Source organism: Lutjanus erythropterus, chromosome 13 (genome assembly GCF_056507025.1).
Source record: "Lutjanus erythropterus isolate fLutEry1 chromosome 13, fLutEry1.hap2, whole genome shotgun sequence".
In the NCBI taxonomy this organism is placed as follows: Eukaryota; Metazoa; Chordata; class Actinopteri; order Lutjaniformes; family Lutjanidae; genus Lutjanus; species Lutjanus erythropterus.
This window is the reverse complement of record NC_139329.1, coordinates 8178322-8199812: the sequence shown is the minus strand read 5'-3', so window position 1 is coordinate 8199812 and position 21491 is coordinate 8178322. Positions and strand designations below refer to the sequence as shown.

The 21491-nt window shown below is 40.1% G+C and overlaps 1 protein-coding gene across 3 annotated transcripts; it reads left to right on the top strand.

The window, feature by feature from the left end:
- The first annotated feature begins 49 nt into the window (after nucleotides 1–49).
- LOC146316122 (BTB/POZ domain-containing protein 10-like) lies at nucleotides 50–20230 on the top strand. Of its 3 annotated transcripts, none has more exons than XM_084734350.1 (8): nucleotides 50–205; nucleotides 7613–7872; nucleotides 7967–8288; nucleotides 9677–9779; nucleotides 13184–13304; nucleotides 15939–16136; nucleotides 17080–17190; nucleotides 19008–20230. In XM_084734350.1, the coding sequence occupies exons 2-8, from the start codon at nucleotides 7686–7688 to the stop codon at nucleotides 19496–19498; spliced, it is 1533 nt and encodes a 510-aa protein (XP_084590476.1). In that variant the 5' UTR covers nucleotides 50–205; nucleotides 7613–7685; the 3' UTR covers nucleotides 19499–20230. The 3 variants fall into 3 exon arrangements, with proteins under 3 accessions (XP_084590476.1, XP_084590477.1, XP_084590475.1); XM_084734351.1 differs by lacking the exon at nucleotides 50–205 and adding an exon at nucleotides 233–387; XM_084734349.1 differs by lacking the exon at nucleotides 50–205 and adding an exon at nucleotides 2561–2876.
- Nucleotides 20231–21491: the final 1261 nt, after the last annotated feature.

Genomic DNA, 21491 nt, shown 5'->3' with positions numbered 1-21491 from the left:
GAGGTTATGTCCGGTAATCTCGCGATAAATTCGACGTGAACTCCGCTGTCCCAAACCAAAACAAAGGATCCATAGCAAAGTAGCAAAGTGTAGCTCATGTAAGCTGGGGGTTTTCACGAAAACTCTTGGCCATTTTGTCTTCCACGCGTTTGAGTGATTGTGCCGCAGACTAGACAAAACGTCAAACCGGAATGTAACGCAGGAGGTAAAGAAGAGTTGTTTTAAACTCGTATAATAGAGGCAGCTAGCTAACGTTAGCCGTTAGGTGTTTACCTTAGCAGTTACAGCTAATTTAACAGCCAAACCAAAAAGTCTAAAATCCTCTTAGCCGCTATGAAGTCTCTGTAAAGCACGATGTCGAGCGACGTCTTGCTTTTGACATCGTTGGTAAGTTCATTCACACAGACAAGAATAGCAGCATTGAATTTTATTCGGTAATTTAATCGAAAGTCATCAGAAATGAAATTTGTGACTAATTTTCTGAAGAGCCATCTGTTCCACAATGGTGAAACATGCGGTGTTAAAGGTAGTTAGTGTGATTTCATGTTGCTGAGTGTAACCTACCTCCAGACAATGTGACCACAGCTAGTCAACCATGAAGACCCGTGTTGTTTTAAAATTCCTTAGCCTCAAATTTATGAATCTCTCTTTCATTTTTCACTTTACGGATCCTAGCTAACATTAACGAGTGCTGTATTTAGGTAGCTAAACACCCTGTAAAAGACAAGCTCTTGGCAGAGATGTAAGCACATTTGGTCATTTTAACACAGGGATTCTCAACATGCTTTTGCACTTTTGCAAAACCATATGAGGCTAAGGGCCAGTTAATAATTAAGCATTAATAATAACACTGTTTATTAGATAAAATGAATAATTATTAAAGGGCCCATAACTCACCTTGCTTTGAAATTCTTTATTTTCAAATTAGGGAACTCATTAACTTAGTGTAGTAACTAAATAATAACTTGGTGCAAGAATTGACAGATAAATCAGATATTTTACTTAATTTAACAACTGCATTTTATTTGTAAATGCTTTGGTAACATTTGAAAGACTAATGTTGCCTCTTCATTCCAACCAGGGACAGAATGCAAAGTATATTTAAGCTCTTTATAATGAAACACATATTAGTGGGAGTGGAACTGTCCTCATTTCTGCATAACCTTTGCTCCTCTCCAGCTAATAGTTGTCTTGCCCTGCATAGCTCACGGTCTGGTCCTATACACAAGATCAGCTTTTTGTGTTACTAACAGACTAATTAATCCATCATACCAAACTCAATATCTGCCTCTCCTTCCTGATAACAGCTGATAACAGCTGATAACAGTGTGGTTGGAGAGCCACCCAGTGCACTATTGGGGACCAGATTTGGCCCATGGGCTGCAACCTGAGTATTACTGGTTTAACATATCTGAGCATGTTTGCCCCTTTGTTTATTATGTAGTCTACTGGTATCTGCATACACATTAATTTCACTAAACACTGTATGTATGTTGCAGTTATTTTTATAAATTGGATATTTCACTTTTTTTAGGTCAGCAATGCTCATGCTGTGACTGTATGGCTTGGTGTAAATTAAATTTACTATCAAAATTCACCAAATCATTTCTGTGGCTTCAAATCACTGTAAATGAATCAGTCTGGGCTTCATATGAAAGAAAAACACCACAGCACTCGTTTAGTGGATAGATGGACAATAGTTAGAGTTACATTCCATTAAGCCTGTATTTTAATATGCAATTAAGCGTATCTGTAATTAATAATTAGTCAACATTTTTCTGTTGCCTGTATTTAGCTGATTTAGTAGATTTTCATTGACTGTACCTGTACCTTTATAATACTCTGAATTGTTGTTATTTTTTAATATATATTTGTGTTCTCTGAAGTTTTGGCAGATTTATTTGGCTATCCCCTCTTGCTTATTTTTGGACAACAAGGAAAACTGCCTTAGACAGTCTTGCAGACAGAGCGATTCAATAAGTGCCTGTTTGATGCTGCCTTTAAGTGATGTTAGAAATGTTGCAATATTGTGGTTAGTGTGACCCTATTTGAAAGAATAGATGAAATTATATTGCTGGAAATCTCTGGATTTCTGCAACATCTGTGAAGAGTCTGCTAAAGGCCTCTAAATTTACTGGAAAAAATAATCTGACAGGATTAACTGGCGAATAAATACATACATCCCTGTAAAAAAAACAATTGCTGTTTATATTTATTATATAAATAGGCAATTAGTCTGACTAATGCATGGGTCTTCTTGACATTTAATTTCCAAAAACATGGTTTGTTCTCCATTGTTTTGAGAATATATAGAGGTATATTTTTTCCACAATTTCTAATTTGGAGTAATTGATTGAAGGCATGTTTAAGTAGATGAATGTGATTCTGACTTAATGCGCAGTCTCAGTAAGATTTGCCATACGTGATGGAGAGAGAAATTTCGTCTAAGACATCCTGCAGGTGATAGTAAGTAGGATCTTTTGTGCTAAAGGCGCTACTAGTATAGTACGTGCAGCACTCAGAAAGTGGAGCTTACGAGGAGCCCGTGAAGGCAGCATCGCTCTGATTCAGTCAAGCACGCGGCCATTCACAGTTTAAGGTCCCTCCGGTGACTCTGAATGACTCGCCGGTGCACGTCTCCCTCGCCTTGTAGACACGTTTAAAGCTCTGGGTCGAAGCGGTGGATTTTACCAGCGAGTTAAAGTCCAGGTTGAGTGTGTGAAACGATGCTGATGAAGTTGGAAAGTAATGAGCGAGGATGCTGAAGCTGCCGGCAAGCCCGCTTTGTTCGGAGGAGCGCAAGGCTTTTGTGCCGCTGTCATCCCGCAGCTTATCCCCTGCTGCTTTGTCTTCACTTGGCCCTCTGATACCGACCGGTAGGTGCACGTCCGCTTTCAAAGCACCGGGGTTTTCGCTCGGTCATTGTGTTACATGTGCACACACTTAGTACCCGGCTCTTGGCACGAATTACTGTAATTAAAAGATTTCTAATAGTGCCCTAGAAAGAAAAACACTGATTGTATTATCCTTGATGGGACTCCGTCTGACTCTCTGGTACTCAATAGAGAGTAAATAGTGATCTTATGATGTTTAATAGTCATCTTTTATGTTAGATGGTAGGAGAAATTGACAGAATATTTCCAAAATATATATCCATATATTTAAGAACTAAGGATGATGTTCATATTGTTGTTAAAAAGGTTTTTTCCCCTGTTTATACCTTGTAATCAGCATTGGTTTGCTGGATTTCAGCCCAGACTGCTGCAGAGAGCAGATTCCCCATCTTCGCCCGACAGTGTGTCGGTGTCAGCAGCCCCTAAATAATAGATGGGACCCTCACCCCTCAGGGCTCTCACCTCATGCTTTTAATAGACTGCCAGGACGCCTTGAGTTATTGTGTCTTAGATGGGTTGGTGAACTTGGCTTGCATTTAACACGGTAAACCTGCACGCAGAGCTTTTGTAAGCACTATAGGCTATTGACCTATTCAGCAAAAGACAAGGGAAATTGTGATATCAAGGGGGTGGCGCCCAGTAACAGGAAATTGGACAAGTGAGATGTTAGCCCCCTCTTGTTCTTTCTGGCTGTGTGAAATCTTGGCTGCCTTAGATTTGCATTGCCATGTGAAAGATGAGAGTAGCAGCCTGCCCTGAGTGAAATATTGCCTCCTCAGTTCCTTTGTTCCTTCTACCCTGCTGGTCTGGCCACTGGCTGCCTGCCTGTTTGGCTGGAAGACCTGCTTTTGTTTTTATTATCCCATTTCTGCCAAGCATTAAAATCCCATTTGAGATAAAACATGCATTTATGATCTGTCAGGCAGGCGCTAGTGTAAATAAACACAACACATTACAATCAGTCATTGCTTACTCGATCACTTAATTGTGGTAGTTTAGAAAAGGAGACTTAATTGTTTATGACCGTATTCTCTTCGGTATATAATGTATAACCATGGTATAATGAACAATAGACCTGACTACTGTTCTATGCCTGTCTATGAATAGTCTTGAATACTGCTTTTCACATTTTCAGTGAGCTGTAGTGTCTGTCAAATAGGCTGAGGGAAGTTGTCCTTTGTGCGTGTCAGACGGCTCACCTGAAGGCACTGAATGCGAAGGAGAGGTGTGTTTGTGTGTGCACGTCTACATCTTTGTGAGCACATCTCCTCCTTTCCTCAGCTGCTATGGTGACCCTTGTCTTCAAGGACATTACCAGAGTCTGCAGCTATACTGTGAGGATGGCTTGTTGTAAACAGAAAAAGAACAAGGTCTTGATTTACCCTTTGATTTCTGAAATTTTACTGCTTTGAGTAGACTTAAACATTAACAAGCACCATATGCATTAATTGTCTTTATATTTGCATTTTTGACACTATTCAATCCTTTGTAAATATTATGATTAGAGATATTTTGTGTCCATACAATGTCTGTGTGTGTTGTGTATAAGATATAATCTTAGGCATCAAAAGGTGCTATAAAACATAAGTGAATGTGTGACCTTGACTGTGAGTAGCTTAGGCGTTAGTAGAAATTCAAGGTGATGTGCAGTCATTGCACTGCATTGTTGATCATTTTGTGTCATCAGTTCTCTGCACTTGCTACGTCTTGGTTGGCTCTGTCTGGGTCTGGACCACCCAGACAGTTAGCCAATTAGCCACTCAATCAGCCTGTTAGTCAGCTGGCAACCTACCTGGCTGTCCAGCATGTTCAGATGTCAGCCAGTATCCATGGATACTTCTTTCATCACTAGCCTCTGAAGCTCTGCCAAAATATACATATCCTGTTCACTGGACTGGTGCTTGGAAACAAAAGACTGCTTATAATGTATAATTTATAAAGTTTATAATTGTATTGTTCAGTCTTGAATGGCTACCCTCAGATTTAAGAACTGATGTGCACTTGATTGCTTTTTGTTTCTGTAAAAGCACATAAAACCTTCATGCCAAATCAACCTCAATGAGCTAGTCTAGGGCTTTATGTGATTGTGATTTATTTATGATTGTCTGGTCATGTGCTGCACAGAGTAGAAGGCAGTACTCTGGCTCTTAATATGTCACCAACTTCATTTTTATTAAAAAAAAAAAAAAAAGAACGAAAATAAATCTCGGTCTTTCTGTCCCTCCACCCCTCCTTGCTCCTATTTCCAACTCTGTGCTTCCACAGCTGACAGTAAGTGGTCATCATTGTATTTCATAGCAGCATGTCTCAAGAGCACAAGGCTCTCTTCATTACTGAGACCTGGATGTGTTTTTCTGCCTTATGAGCGCAACAGTATTGATCAGATAGCCAGCTACATTGTCATAGAGGAAGTGAAATGGATACATTCATCAACACAATTACAAGAATTTTATTTATCATAATACAACTGAATAGTAACATAATTATAAGGGTTTAGTATAATTTCCCCTGTCTTATACAATACTGTAGCCTTAAATTCACTACAAGTAGTTTTTAAGTGGTTGTGGAACAGTCTCAATTCATTGCTGATGCTTATATATGACCTTTGTAAGCAAAGGAGACCATCAGCTAGAAGATCAGCTATTTTTATATGTATGAGTTGTTTACATTTTCCTAGGCAAAGTTATAGTGAGTATTATGTTATATTTTGTGGTCACGGTGGTTGAGACTCTACTGCTTTTGTCCACAGAGGCATCCAAAATCAGCACAGTATGATTTTTCCTTGTAGTAGCTTTAAGTATCCACTGATATATTATGATCTGATTTAAGACTGTAAGACAGTCCTCTGTTTAGGGCTGCAGCAAGCGACTATTTTCATTATCTATTATTTTCTCGATTAGTCAGTTACTTATTTGTTCTATAAAAGGTCAAAAAGATATTCAGTTTACTGTCATGAAGGAGTAAAGAAACCCAAAAATAGCCGCATTTAAGAAGCTGCAATCAGACAATGGGAGTCACATGTCACATCCAAGTTGACCGTGTTCCAGTAGTCCCAAAAACATTTTTAAGCTTGATAACAAAGCATTCTGTGGTACTTTGCACATACAAACACTGTATCAGTATGTCCATAGACAGCACTGTGTGTGCGCAACTGATTTAATGAGACGCAAGTCCTAATAAATACGAGTAGTTTTCACTACTGTTGATTGCCAAGCAACCATATTGGATTTTAAGGTCGGAGTTGGAGAGGTTCAGACTTTGAGAGGAGATCCAGTCAAAATTTCTGGAAAACTGAGAAGTCTGAATTCCCAGGTGTGAATATCTGCATTGCTTGATATTTCAGGCTAAATTTGCAGTATTGTGGGCCTGCTTTAACTCAGTGCTTATATTGTATTACTGAAATACTACCTCACTGGAGCACTTCTGAAACCCTTCATTTCATCTTCACTTCTTCTCTGGGGTTCCGATCTTCACAGGTTTACTATTTAATTTGGATATTTGAAACTGTTCATATGTTACTGCATTATACGGCTGAAAACCCAATAGCATACCATGATTTTGAGCTTGAGCATTATTAAATTATGGTCTAGCATGAATAAAATGTTTGATCATAAAAAGTAACAAAATGGAAAAAGACTGTGTCAGACAAGATTTTATTCCGAACATTTAAACATAAAAACTAAATGACAAAAGAGTTAAGCCATTTATTGAATTGAATGGTGTTCAAGTTTTCTGCATACTTTGCTGTTGAGTGCGTACATTATCACATTACAACCTTGCCTAAATCAAATGCTTCATCAGAGCAAGTAACAGAATGATAAGACTGTTTTAGGCAGTATTTTTTTTTTATGAAAATCCCAATCTAAAGCCTGAAATGTGAAAAGAATTAAGCCATTCACATCACTTTTTGAATGGTACTTCAAGTGTGCATGCATATGTATTAATACAAGCACGTGATTGTGTGTTAAAGTCTTTTCTGAAATGGAGGGCAGATATTATAACAGCTCTCCAGGGCTGCGTGTCCATCTCTGGAAAAACATTGAATTACAGCAAACCACTCCAGGAAGCATCATTTGCTCCGAGGCAAGGTGGAATGGTTGTTACCTATCAGTCAAAAATCTCTAGACTGTAGAGCAAGTTAACAGTTGAAGCTATTTCTATTTGTTGTCCTGTACCTAAGTGAGTTCCACTCACTCAGATTGTTTCACATGGGTACACTCTCTAATGGATGCTGGGCTGATGTGTGTGTGTGTGTGTAGCTGCAGGGTGAGTTTGGTAGTTTGGTGACAGCCCTGTTTCTGCAGCACTCAGGCCCTGTAAGGGTTCACATGAGTTGACTGCAGACTTTTTACAAGCTCAGCTCAGCACGCAAAAACAAACCCTTTAACCTCTGATGGGTTCTGCGCAACTGTGCGTGAGAGTGTGCCTAGAGAGGATCTAGTCTGAGTACCAAGTAATATATCTCGTTGTTGGAGGAAATCATGCATCATGGTTTCTGCATGATCAGTAGTGTAAGCCCACTTGGATTTGAAATTGTGACCCTATCAAACTTTTATTTTAGTTTGGTTTTAGTTTGTTTTTTAGTTTTACTGTGATAACACAAACAAATTTGTACAAAACAGGTAATTTAATTAAGCTCACACTTCCTACTCTGATGTAAGACAGATGTTCATAACTTTGACTTCCTCTGTGTGTGTGCACTACTCTCTCTCTAGCAGTGACCAGCAGTGTGGCTTGTCAGTGTTGGACTGCAACCACCAGCAGCAGCAGCAGCAGCAGGTCAGCAGCACCATGAGTCTGTACGGGGCCGGGGCCAGTGGCGGTGCTGCTGGTGGGGCCAGAGAAAGAGGAGGAGGAGAGCATTACCGGGAGCAACGGCGGCGATCCAGAGACCGTTCTCGTGACTCCTCCCATGAGAGAAGTGAGAGTCAACTGACGCCCTGCATCAGAAATGTCACCTCGCCCACACGGCAGCATGGTGAGGAGAAATGACGGAAAAAAATATTGTTGTACCCAGACAGTGTACCATTTCAGTGTGTTTCACTGTTGTTTATATATCCTCTCTGCCACAGATCGTGAACGTGGCGATGGAGGCTCGTCGTCTAGATCCTCCAGTCCACGTCCTCCCAGGGTTTCTCTTCCCTATTCCCACATTGGAGGGGCCCTGATTGGGGGACACATACCACGGGCCCTGGGGCCTCCTGGAGCAGACCACCACTCCAAGACACTGGGCCAAGGACTGTGTGATATGATCTATGTCTATGACCTTGGATGTAAAGAAGGGCATCGCAGTGGACTGAGACTGGGAGAACGAGTAACGCTCATTGTGGATAATACAAGATTTGTGGTGGATCCCACCATCTTCACAGCTCAACCTAACACCATGCTGGGCAGGTAATGAGATATTAAATGTAGCTAAAGGTTTTTTGGTGCCTTACAGTTTAGTTAAAGGTTCAGTGTGTAAGACTTAGGGGGATTTATATTCCATGGAGGCCGCCATGTTGCACATTTTTCACAAGTCTCACGGCCACCATAAATTTCTCCGATATGCCTGAAAGGGGAAAGTGAGGCAAGTTGGTTGCAATTTGCGAGCTCAGCACTTGATACCTCAAAATCCTACACACTGGACTTTTAAATGAGAAAAATATCATAGGATGCATAAAACTGTTTGCAACACAAAATGATAAACTGCGTCTAATGAATCTAAAACTAAGTTTGATGTTGATTGCTTGTCAATTTAATATGTTTCTCAAATTTTAGATGTGTTTTCTATGATTGTTTTAACTTCTGTATATTGTCTGGAATACCATGAAAAGCGCCCAATATAGAAAATACTCTTATTATCCAGAAATCTTACATAAGACTACTTTGGAAACTCGATGCATATAGTTTCAAGCCCTGGAAGAAAAACAATCTGACACAGGTTTTTAGTGTTGAGTGTTGCACATGAGAATCAGGTTTATTGGCAAGTAGGTTTTCTTATAAGAGTTTACTGTAAAACAATATAGTAACGTGGTGAGTACAAAAATATAAAGCAAGATAAAAAGCAAACAGAAAAAGAGATTGTGTTGCTGTCATGGACTGTAAGCAAAAGCTAGGTAGACACTGTTGAAATCATTCTACAGGATGCATATATAACAGGATACGTATATAACAATATTATTATTGTTGTTATTTCCATTTAGGCTTTACTGAAGAGGATAGACAATATTTTAGGTCTTTTATTCACCCTTCTCTCTGTCTACCAGCTGCCATTCCCAGAAGCTAAAAGCTTTAACTGTATGGGTGCTGAAAGAACAGCTCCCTCCTGCTTTGTGTCCTTTCATGTCCCAAAGCCTTCCAGCAGACTTGTTGAATTTCGCTCACACTGTAAAATCCACTTCTTGGGCTGCCAGTTCCCTCAACAATGGTCCAGTTCTTGTCACTTAACAATAAGACAACAGATGGTGTTCATATGTGGGAAATATTACCGGTATAATATAATTATGTATTGATGCTTAAAAAAATCCACATGGCACCTTTTTATAGTGAAAAAACAGCAGCGATTATTTTTGTTAGGATGACATCCTTTAAATCGTGATTTATTTTGATGTAGTATATCTTTATTTAAGTTTGTTTGATCACATTGCTTTTGAAACAACAGTTTTCTTTTGCGATTGCAAGGAAGCCTTTAAGCCACAATTTTAATGTCTTTAGCATCTTTGATGTGCAGTTGCAGCTTTGAAGCTGATCAGAGTGTGAAACAAACAGCAGCAGTCTTCTCATCTGTTGTTTGTTCTCAGGATGTTTGGTTCTGGACGGGACAACAACTTCACAAGACCCAATGAAAAAGGAGAGTTTGAGGTGGCTGATGGAATCAGCTCCACTGTCTTCAGAGCCATTCTGGTGAGAACGCTAAGTTTAGGTCTTCATTAGTGGTTGATGCTTTCAGCTCAGAACAGTCCTATGCACCATGTCACTGTTTGGAATGAATCACACTATCTCTATCAGGCTTTTTTCTGTCTTCCCTCTGTCTGTCTTTTCCTGGTTCTCTGCTTTACCTTCCTCCCACTTTGCTATGCTCTTCCTCTTTCTCATTTTCTCAGTGTGTTTGCCTTTTCTTTTTCTCTCCTTGCCTTATTTCCATGATCTTTCTATCCTTCTTCCTTCCCTCCTCTCTCTTGGGTCCAATGAGTTCAGAACCCCTCTGAAACATAGACTGCATTTTTCAATGTTTTATTCACTTTATAATTCAGCTCCATCTCCCTCCATCCTTCTTTTTACTCTACAATGCACACAGTATATCTCACAGCACACCCAGCACCACTACCTCTCCCTTTCTCTCTTGATGTTCCCCTTCTGCCAGTCTTCTCTTCCACTCTGCTCCCTCTGTCCAGGTCAGTCTTATATGAAAGTCCTCCTTCTGTTTGTGTTCTTCAGTTCATGTAATGTAAAGAAAAATATAAAAGTGCTTTGCCTCATGTGTTGATCACTAACAGCAGTAACTTTGGATTGTCAACACCTGATAAAGGTTTTGGTACCATGTTCATTCTTTTGCCAATCTAGATCCCACCTTGTTTTCAAATTCTTTTATTCTCAGTTATATCTTTTCGTCAAAATTCCAAGTTTGAAAATGAGATGTGTTTTCAGTGTTGGAAATTAGTTTTACTTAATGATTCTTTTTTTCTATACATAATGCAGAAAGTCAGCAAAGAATCCAAAAAGAGAAATGTAGTTACTCATCTGGAGCTGAGTTTATAGAAAGAACATAAAGCTCTTCAAAAGAGCTAATGTTGTAACCCAAACACTGCACAAGAGATGAGTGGAAGAGTAACTAATATGTCAAAAGAGATTATCTGTACCACAGTTGGTCAAAGTGAGGCTCATCAAAAACTTTAATTACCCTTGCTTGAAAGGCCATGAGTTTTGTAAATGTATACATGGCAGCAGATATGATCGGCCTGAGCTCAGTTCAGTTTCAGTAGATACTTTTTAAATCTCTTTTCTGTTGTCCGCCCTGTGACACCCCTGTACACTGGAGAGCAATCCAATCCTATTCATCATTCCTGTAATATCTCTGGCCTTTGTGAAGACATTTTCAAAAAAAAATGTTGACAGTGTGTGAAAGAGAGTTTGATTCAACACTCCAGTCATTTTCAGGCTATAGCTTGTATTGTTGTATTCTGGACAAACCCCCAGTTTGTCATAGTCTGGCACCTAGGCTGTGAGAAATATGGAAGTGGACACAGTGGATGATAGGAAGATAAGAAATGTATTGTAATAAATGGAACAACTGAGAAAATATAACTGCATGTATAGGGTGTGTCAATAGCATCAGTGGTGTAGGTGTGAGCGTGTGAGTATCATGAGGTGTAGGGTGTTGTAATGTAAAACAAAAGGAAAGTCAAACAAGAGCAAAATGTGCCAACGCTGGCGGGAATGAGTCAGGTGAAGCTGGGCTGGACTTTTATTTATTCAGCATACTCCGCTCAGGTGCTCCAAATCTGGCTAGCTGCCGCAAACTCTGGTACCTTCAAGGACACAAAGGAAAACACAGCTTCTGTCCACTACACCCAAGCAGCCTCAACATAGTTAGGGCAGTCACATGTAGTTGCTTTTTACTGTAAGGTTTTAATATTTTACTGCTAATAAAAACCTCTGTTTAATGCATTTCAATACTACGGAAGCTTATAAGTGCCATGCTTGCAATTACTGGATAATTTTCCAATGGATCATTATGAGAACTTGAAAATGAGTAACTGAAGCAAACAAAACTATACATTTATGCCTTGACTTATTGTTAATTTCCACATCTTTCCTGACATGACAGGGATCTTGAAGGCTGGAAGGTGTGATAAGATGAACCAGACGCTCTTGTTCAAGTTCTCAAATTCAGGTGGCATTAGCATTATGTGACTCTGTATATATTGCCAAAGCAAAGCATTTAGATTTTGAAATGCTGAACAAGTCATGAAAAATTCAAATCAAATAAACAGTTAAAATGATTCTTCATAATTATCCTGACTGCCAGATAACAGACGTTGTTTTTATGTGATTAACTATCTTGAGAAATCTGCATTTTGTTTTCTTGAGATAACAATGTGTATTTAAACTGTTACCACAAAAAAAACAAGCTTTATTATCTAGAGATAACAAAATAATTAGATTCTGATGTTGAGATAACAACATAAAAAAAATTGCAAGCAAGGCTGTTCTTGGCTTCTTGATAATAAAAACACCAAAACGAAGTACAGCCCTATGTTTTTTGTGTTATTTTTGATGTTATATCTCAAAAATCAACAAATTATGAAAGTTCTCTGTAGCAGCTTTAGATAAGATGATATTTACAGTATTGCGTCACAGCATAAAGGTTCTAAATGCTATAGCATATTTGAAAAATCATTAATTGAAAGCACCCAATGCACAGACTCCTTGTCAACATGGTTGTTGGTGCTAAGGGGAAATTGCAGCACTGCATTGTGTTTGTGGTGGCAGCAGTACAGAGACAGATCATGAGTGAAAATACTTGTTCCTGATCCCAACATCTACTGTAAACGCAGGTTGTTCCTGGAGGCAAGTAGACTAGTTAGTCATCATTTCGTCAGCAGTGCCCCAGTGTGAATACAGAATATTCCTGGAAGCATCCACCTTGGTGAGCTTTTGTTGATATGCAGCTTCCAAAAATGTTTATGGCACAAACTCCCTTTGCCTCAGGCCCTTTAGTGTTGCTCTCACAAAGAGCAAATAATTGCTTGATTGTGGTCGTGGCATAATGGATTCTGGCATGAGTGTGCATGTGTGAAGGCATTAAACAAAATCCAAGGAGACAAGTAAGTGAGAGAACTACATGACAGGAGCTGAGTGGTGCCTGTGTGCCAAATCTTTTCTCCTTGTTTCCGATGCAGCCTGTGGTGTTTGAGTAGAAACTCTCCTGGGAAACGGCCACTGTGAGTGCCTCATTTGACACAGCAGGCTGCACAGAGACAGCGAGACGAGGGAAAGTGACGTGGTTAGCTTTTGCTTTCATCACCCTTTGCTCTCCACCCCCTCCCCTTCTCCTCTTAGTCTTCCTCTCCTCTCTCTCTCTCGCCTGTGACGTCCACTGGATTTCACTTTCATCACCGCTCCCTCCCCTCCTCCTCCTCCTCCTCATCCATCTCTCTGTATTTCTGCCGGCCGTGTGAGTGAAGCAGCATCAATAATGGCGTCTTGTTTTTTCTCCCATGCTTGTGCGTGAATGCCCGCCATTCTGCCCGTTCCCTAATTTGTGTGACTGTGTGTGTGTGCGTGTGCGCTGCTGAAAATGGCAGGATTACTACAAGTCGGGGATAATCCGCTGCCCTGACGGCGTTTCCATTCCCGAGCTGAGGGAGGCATGTGACTACCTCTGTATCTCCTTCAACTACAGCACCATCAAGTGCAGAGACCTCAGTGAGTACATGCTGCTTGTTTAGCTGTTAGTGTCTCTTATTTACTGTGTCAAGAGTGCAGAACTGCAGACTGATGTAGCTGCTGGTCTTTGGTGAGTGTGGAGCTCAGTTTTCATTGTTATTGTATTACTGCATTAGAGAAGAACATAAATAGACTCTGTTTTATTTTTAGCACAAAATATTTTACATCACTGCATATTTGATAGGTATAAACAGCTACTAACTTATTTTCATTTACAGTCAATTAGTAATCTTGCTGATAGAAAGATATGGGAAATTACTGTAGTAGTTAAATGTAAGCCTAACCTTCACTCAGGGCTAAAAGTAGATACATAATTAGTATATAGAGACAGACTGATATAGGTGTTAATACAATTTGCATCAATGTTATATTTGATGCACCCATGGTATGGAAATGCCAGTTTAATGATGAACAATGTGTGTGTGTGTTTTTCATACTGTTGTTGTGCATATTCATGCCTCTTGTTTGTGTCTCTGAGTGTGTGTGGGAGGAGCAGTTTCAGCTCTCAGGCTGCTGCTGTGTGTGTGTGTGTGTGTGTACGTGCGTGCGTGCGTGTGTGTGTGTGTGTTGGGCTCTAAGTAGGTCATGATTAGCTGTGAGATTTAACGGGTCTAAAACGAGTATATAACCAGCCGAGGTGAGCAGGTCTCATTCTTGTATCATCAGGATGTGGTTTTCAGGCTTTTTTCGTCATTAGTTTGTGCATTTTTGTGTGTTTTTTGTGGTGCATTTCAGTTTAATTTAAACCATTCTCTGTTCTGGATAGACCTGTCAGAAAATAGAATGTAACAAAAAATGTGACAGGTGCTCATGACAATTTATCCAAAGCCATAAATGACGTGTTCTCTTGTCCCACAAACAGTTCAAAGTATCTTCATTTACTTTCATAAATGACAAAGAAAAGCAGCAAATGCTCACATTTAAGAAGCTGGAACCACAAAATGTTTTACATTTTTGCTTGAAAAATTACTGAAACAATTAATTGGTTATCATAATAGTTGGTGATTAATTTTCAACTAATCGGGTCATCAACTTTGTGTTGGAGCGCTAATATATATTAGGTTCTCTGTTTGTATATTTGAATAGTTTGCTTTCAGGAATTTATCATATTTGCATTTATAATGTTTAAGCAGCTCTACACAGGTAATATTTATGTCATCGATGGTGCAGTACTGCCTGAATATTATCAGCTGTAGAGCCAGAACTTTCCATGAGGATACAGTCTTTGTTTAGAAGAAGATGTTATCAGATCTCTACCTGTGTGTATACTAAGCCCATAAACATTATGGAGACGACACAAGAGCAGGGCAGGCTGTAGTTAGTTTTAGGCCTGTGTATGAGTAAGAATCTGATGATACAATAAGTACAGATAAAGGCGTTATGATTCAGTATATTGCAATACTGTAAGCAAGGTATATATTGCTGTTTTTTAACTGTAATTGTAGGAATATTGTCATAGTATTAAGAACACACAACTATATGTTCTTAACCCAGGGTTCGGCACCTCCATCCAGGTCACAAGATACTTTCTTGGAGTTGCCAGATGATTGTGGAGAATAATAACATAATCTATATTGACAGTCAGCTCTCAGTGATGTCAGCCCCCTGAAGTCATTCAACATAAGGGACAAGCATTCAAAACTATGTGAAATACAGCTGAGCTCAAGACATGTAATAACCACCTCACTAATGGTTAAAACTATAACCCAGCACAGCCAGCAGACAAACTTAAACCACTCAGTCTAGCAAACAAGATGGAAAATGAGAGCCTCAACTAAAACCAACCTGATGACTCTGTGGGACTGTGACCTGAAAAGGCTGAAAACCACTGATCTGGCAGTTGGGGATTTAAAAAACACAAAATGAATTTTGCATGAATCACAATATCACAGCACAGTGTTTTGAAAATCAGGACAGCATCACTTCTTGATATTTTTTACACCTCTAGTTGGATTCTGTTTACTTCCAGAACCTTTCATCTTTACTCAGCTTTGATTTCAGTCTGCACATTTTTTCTTTTTTGTTTTTGTAGGCCTCAAACGCATAATATTTGGTTACATTTTAAGGTAGATAAATCTGTGCCTAGTGAAATAAATACAGCAAAAATGGAAGAGTGCATGTGAGAGTTTTTATACTGTATGTGGCTGCTGTGTTTAATATGTTTTTTTCAATTGAAATGATTGTCGCCAAGTGCACATCTGACCAATTACTTGTTTGGGTGACCACATTTTTAGTCTTATCTTGGGTCCACGGACATCTAAGTTTCTCTCTGTCTGAATGTAATCATATCAGCTTGAGCTCATGTTAATTAGAAGTAGACAGAACTACAGGATGCAAAATCTCTGATGTATTTTTATGGAACCCGTATTGGATGAAAACAGCAAGTTACTCATGGCAGTACTACTTCAGTGGACATGAAATGACCATTTCATGTTGGACAGTTGAAGGAAGTGATATGAACCTTAGCTTATTCAATTTTTGTAGTTGTACGCTACTTTTATCAAACTTACAACATTACCTGGCAGTCCTAGTTGTTGGAGGAAAAGCAAATGATCCAACACGGTGTCCTGTATCCTCTCCCTCCTCACCGGTTTCCTCATTGTTCCTCCGCAGGCGCCCTGATGCACGAGCTGTCTAACGACGGTGCCCGGCGTCAGTTTGAGTGCTACCTGGAGGAGATGGTGCTGCCGCTGATGGTGGCCAGCGCTCAGAGCGGAGAGAGGGAGTGTCACGTGGTGGTGCTGACTGATGACGACGTGGTGGACTGGGATGAAGAGTACCCTCCACAGATGGGAGAGGAGTACTCCCAGAGTAAGATGCTGCCACTGAATCTGTTCATACTATTCATACTGTACTGTACATACTACACAGTGTATATACCTCATTAACCCAGATGCTCAGATGACCTGTTTTGATTGTAATATGTAGCAGTAATGCTGGGTGAGATGGGAGTGTGTTGTAAAAGTGATGGTGCTGGAAATGGGTTACGGAAGCATGAACACTTCTGCATCACCTGCATTCTTCACACTTCTCAGACTCATAACACCTTTCATACAAGCTAATGTAGTTCACAGTGCTAAAGATGACTGACAAGCCGATAAGACCATTGTTGGGCAAATTACTCAGTAAAAAGTTAGTCCTTTAAACAGTAATAATGTTACTTTACACCTAGAAAGCTTTTGTTGTTAGCTGTCCAGATGTCAGTTGGGATGGTAGTAAGAGTCTTCCTCTTAGTGATGTGTGGACTACAACTGCAGACGCTGTGGTTAATCAGTGGACCGGGTCATAAAAATTAATATTATGATTAATAGCATATGGGTTGCGGATGGGAAAGAGGGTGCATCTTTTCAGAGAGAGAGACAGGCTGTGCACGCCCTTACGCACGTCACGACAGCAGCGTTACTTCCTCTTTGATTATTTAATTTTGTGTTTGAGGTTGAGTTTATAACGATGTTTTTTTGGTTTGCTGTTTGAATGTCCCACATATTTGTTGCAGTGACATTATTGCATGCATAAAAATGAAACTGAAGACAAAGATTGAAGACAAAGATTATGACAATGAAATGCAGTTAAATGCTATAATTCTAATGAGAGATTAAATAAAAGCTAAATTAAAAAATAGATAAAATGGATTAAAAAGACAAAAAAGGCAAATTACACCAATGGCAGGGATAAAAACTAAACATTATGAATAAAATAAGGTAAAGGTCATGTGATGGATTGGTGTGTTGAATGTCCCTCTTTTCTTCAACAGTCATCTATAGCACCAAACTGTACCGCTTCTTCAAGTACATCGAGAACAGAGACGTGGCCAAGTCTGTACTGAAGGACAGAGGACTGAAAAAGATTCGACTGGGAATAGAAGGTACTGTGTCAAAGTGTTTTCTTCTTTTATGTAGTCTCAAAATTTTGGAAAAAAAAAGAAAGGGAAGAGTGTTGCCCTTGTTTTTGCTGGAAATAAGAATTGCATGGATTTTACTGCTTCATTGTGGATTTTGAAGTCAGGAGACTGAATAAATTCTCCATGGCAGTTACAATTTTGCAAAGGGTCATTTTAGAGGAATATAGGTCAGAGCACAATATGTCACAGTTTTTGTAGGGGTGTTTCTTCAGCTGTTTTCCCCCACTATAGTTCAACTGCAGTGAACACAACACGGAAAAGCTTTTTTGAGTTGGAAAACAAAAATAAGCCTAGAAGGAAGAACATTTTGGGTCATGGAAGCACTTGTTCAAGGAAACTACTGGAACTTTCCCTCAGGCCCACACTGGTAAACCTTTACCTTTTAAATATAATTTGGCATCATTGTGTATTTACACACCCCATGGGTGATGTCAACATCCTGTAAAAATGGTAATGGCTGCATCTGAGGCAAGAGTTTTTCCACAACACCACCAATAAAATGCTGTTTTCCAGTTTCCAGTTTAACATTTTAACATGACATACAGAACACACGAACACAAACAATAGCTCTGTTCCACCCACGTACAAACCAAAAAGAACCTTACTCAAAAGGAGTAGGTAGATAAATATCAATCTGGTAACATTTTTTATATTAAATCTGATAGCGGTGTTGGCAAAATGTCAATATAGGTCAAATAGGGCTGCCAGATCTTCAGAGAGGTTTGGTTTTCATATCTAAGAGAATATGTGATTTTTTCTAGTGTGATGCAGCTATTCGTTTCCAAAAAACAACTAGCTATGGGGAGATGGGAATCAGATTTTCATGTCCTTGCTGTGCACTTCTGGCACAGAAAGGTCTCTTGGAAGTTCCTTCAACTAAAAGTGTTTTTTAATGAAATGTCAAACCCAAGCAGGGGCTCAGTGCTAAAGTATTTACAGGTCCACTTTGGAAGAGTTACAGGGATTTATTGGCAGAATATGCTAGAAATAGAATATAATATTCTTAAGTATGTTTTCATTAGTGTATAATCACTTGAATATAAGAATTGTTGTGTTCTCATTACCTTAAAACAAGCCCTTTATGTGTACAGAGGGTGTGGGTCATATTCCACTGATTCCATTATGCTGCACCACAATGTTTCTACAGTAGCCCAGAAAGGACAAAACAAACACTCGCTCTAGATAAGGCCTTTTGATGTTTTCTGCAAGTTTTGAAAGGGTGAGGTGAGGTGAGGTATTCACAAACTGCAAGCTCGCTGTCAGATGCCACTAAATCCTACACACTGTGATCCTATTAAAGAATACTTTTTAGTTCTGAGTGACAATGTGTTGTACTATTTCTTGGCCAGTCACCTCCTGAAGTCTTAAGCTGTTGTCTGGCAACTAGCCCAGTTTAATTTGTCATTTAAATTTTTGTACACTTTCCTGATATTGGGTTTAAATTGGGAATGGTTATGCTTGGACATTTACTATGAAAAATATGCAATTAATTCCACATAAAAAAATACACATCAGTTCCGATTAATCTCTAAGCCAAGTCAACAATCCCAGATGAACCAACCACAGACTTTTAAGATAACAGGTATGTTATTTAAGTAGCTAAACTACAAATAAACCCATCTGTTGATCATGGGAACTGTTCATATTTACTGTACAGACATGAGTGGTGTCAATCTTCACATCTAACTTGGCAAGAAAGCTAATTCATATTTTCCAAAATGTCAAACTTGCTCCAACAAGAAAGAATGTTGCTCTGATCAGTTGTTTGTTGTTTTCTCCAGGCTACCCAACTTATAAAGAGAAGGTGAAGCGGCGTCCTGGAGGTCGACCCGAAGTCATCTACAACTACGTCCAGCGTCCTTTCATACGCATGTCCTGGGAGAAGGAGGAAGGGAAGAGCCGCCACGTGGACTTCCAGTGCGTCAAGTCCAAGTCCACCACCAACCTGGCCGCGGCCGCCGCGGACATTCCCCAGGACCAGCTTGTGGTCATGCAGCCCCCCGGGCCGCAGGTGGACGAGCTGGACACTCTGCCACAGCCGCCGGGCATCAACGACCCCTACCAGCCTCCGCTGGGGCAAGGGGCGGAGAACAACATGGGCCCTCAGCTGGCGCAAGGCTATGAGGGCCCAAACCAGCAGGCTCAGGACAGTCCAAGCCAGGCCACCCACAGCCTGGCCCACAGCAACCAGCAGCAGCAGCACGGCGGCAGCCACACTCAGGCCACTTATCACTACGAGCCGGACCCAGACACTCCATCACCCTCCGCATGAGAGCGGCTGCACACTGAACCCCTCTCTCCACTGCTGTGTTCACACCGACAGCAACAAGTGCTTTGATATCTTTTCAGAGCGAACAAATGCTATTAAACTCAAAGACGTAATTCATCTCTGAGCTTTGATTGTAAAACCCACAGTCCCACCCACACAAAATGTGTAACAGTACAAACACTGATAGTTATGCTCAGAAGCACAGAAATCTGATTGGCCCTCAACAGCCAATAAGCACATAAAGTTTAACCTCTCAGCAGAAATGAAAGCACTTCTGGTCACTTGTTGCTTTCAGTGTCAACACAGAAGTTCACCCCTTTTCCATATGCCTGTGCTGGCTGGGTCCAGCATGGCAGGGATTTGCATCTCCGTTACCACAGTGCTACCTGCTTGAAGGCGCGTCTTTTAACTGAGGACAAGATTAGTTGAAGTCAAGCAGCTGTAAGGCGATGAATAAACACCTCACTTGCTATTAATACTTCATTATCAAAGTCCCCCCTTTATTTTTTTTACTCAAAATCTTTTATTATGAAGCAGCTAAATATGGAAATGTTGGGTTTTCATCAGGAGTAACTTAACATGTCTCCTACACAGCTGAAAGCCACCATGAAACAGTAAAATACAGCAGATATCTGAAAGTCTGAACAGTGATGCAGGAGAGAAACTAAACTTCAAATCACAGAGATTCAGTTAGGAGCTGCAAAAGTACTGAGAGCTGAACACACAGACTTTTAAAAACATCTGTCTCACCGGCCTCCTGCACACACAAGTAAAATCTGACAACACGCTCGTTCGATGGGGAGTAGTGTGGTCATCTCGGGCGTGACTCGGCACAGGTCAGCACCTTAAAAGCAGTAATGGAAATGCAAATCCACGAGGCACAGTTTGACTCAGTGCAGCTAAATGTGACAATGGAAAAGCCTCATTTGTTCCCCCACCAGCCCACAGTGCCCCTCACCTCCTCCTCCCCCCTCCCCCTCCTGAGTGGCAAAACACCACTTTGCCTTCTGTTGCACGTCTGCTGCAGCCTCTCTCAGACAACACAGCGTCCGAATGAACGAGAACTGTTCGGCAGCCAAGGATCAGCGGGCCTCCTCACCCACCTCAGTTCCCTCTGTTTTTATTTATCTGACCAAAGGAGAGTTTAGTTGCATTCTGTATGCATGTGAAAATATGGAGAGCTCTATTACATTATAATGAAGTGTGTGTGTGTGTGTGTGTGTGTGTGTTTGCGTGTGTGTGTTTTGCTGGAATACTGTATCTCAATGAAAAAGTGTATTTCGGTGCCTGTTGAAAGTTTATTTGGGCGCTGGTCAGCAAGTCGGCTGTGAAGATTCACTTTTTCCAGCGTGCGTGAAGGCCTTGATGAAAGAGTTCTTGTTTTTCACAACATATGTATGTTTTTAAGAAAATGTTCCACTCCATTTCTTCTTTAAACCAGTTGATTTGGTTCCTAGTTTACGTCGAGTCCTTGTTTTTTTTTTTTTTTTCACTTGTTTGCGTTCTGGCTGAGCTGCTCTGAAAACTCTGCACAGGTTCATCACCACTGCTGTGAGCACACAGGATGTCAGAAGAGATGTTGAACACAATGTTTTTCTAATAAATGGTATTCACAACACTCTTGTCTTGGATGACCTGCTTTTTTCTTTTAATGTAGTTTAAAATGTTACAAAAGCTACGGTGTCTGCTCTGGTGTCAGTTGTCAACGGACTGCCTTCAAAATGCAGCTACAGCTAGTGATTATTTTCAGAATCAATTAATGATTTAGTCTATAAAATGTAAAAAAAAAAGAAAAACGCTTATCAAAATTTCTTTGACTCCAAAGTGACATCTTCAAAATTGCTTCTTTCGTCTCAAGGACTCTTGATTTACTGTCAGAACTGATAAAGAAAATCCTCATAAAACCTGGAACCAGCAAATGTTTGACATTTTTCCTCAAACAATGACAGAAACGATCAATTGCTTATCAAAATAGTTTGCAACTAATTTTCTTTTG

Excerpts from the sequence above, each read along its gene's own strand:
- LOC146316122 (XM_084734349.1), top strand. The coding sequence starts at position 2,749 with ATGAGCGAGGATGCTGAAGCTGCCGGCAAGCCCGCTTTGTTCGGAGGA. Across the intron at positions 8,289-9,676 it reads CCTAACACCATGCTGGGCAG|GATGTTTGGTTCTGGACGGG; the intron begins GTAATGAGATAT and ends GTTTGTTCTCAG. Across the intron at positions 9,780-13,183 it reads CTGTCTTCAGAGCCATTCTG|GATTACTACAAGTCGGGGAT; the intron begins GTGAGAACGCTA and ends TGAAAATGGCAG.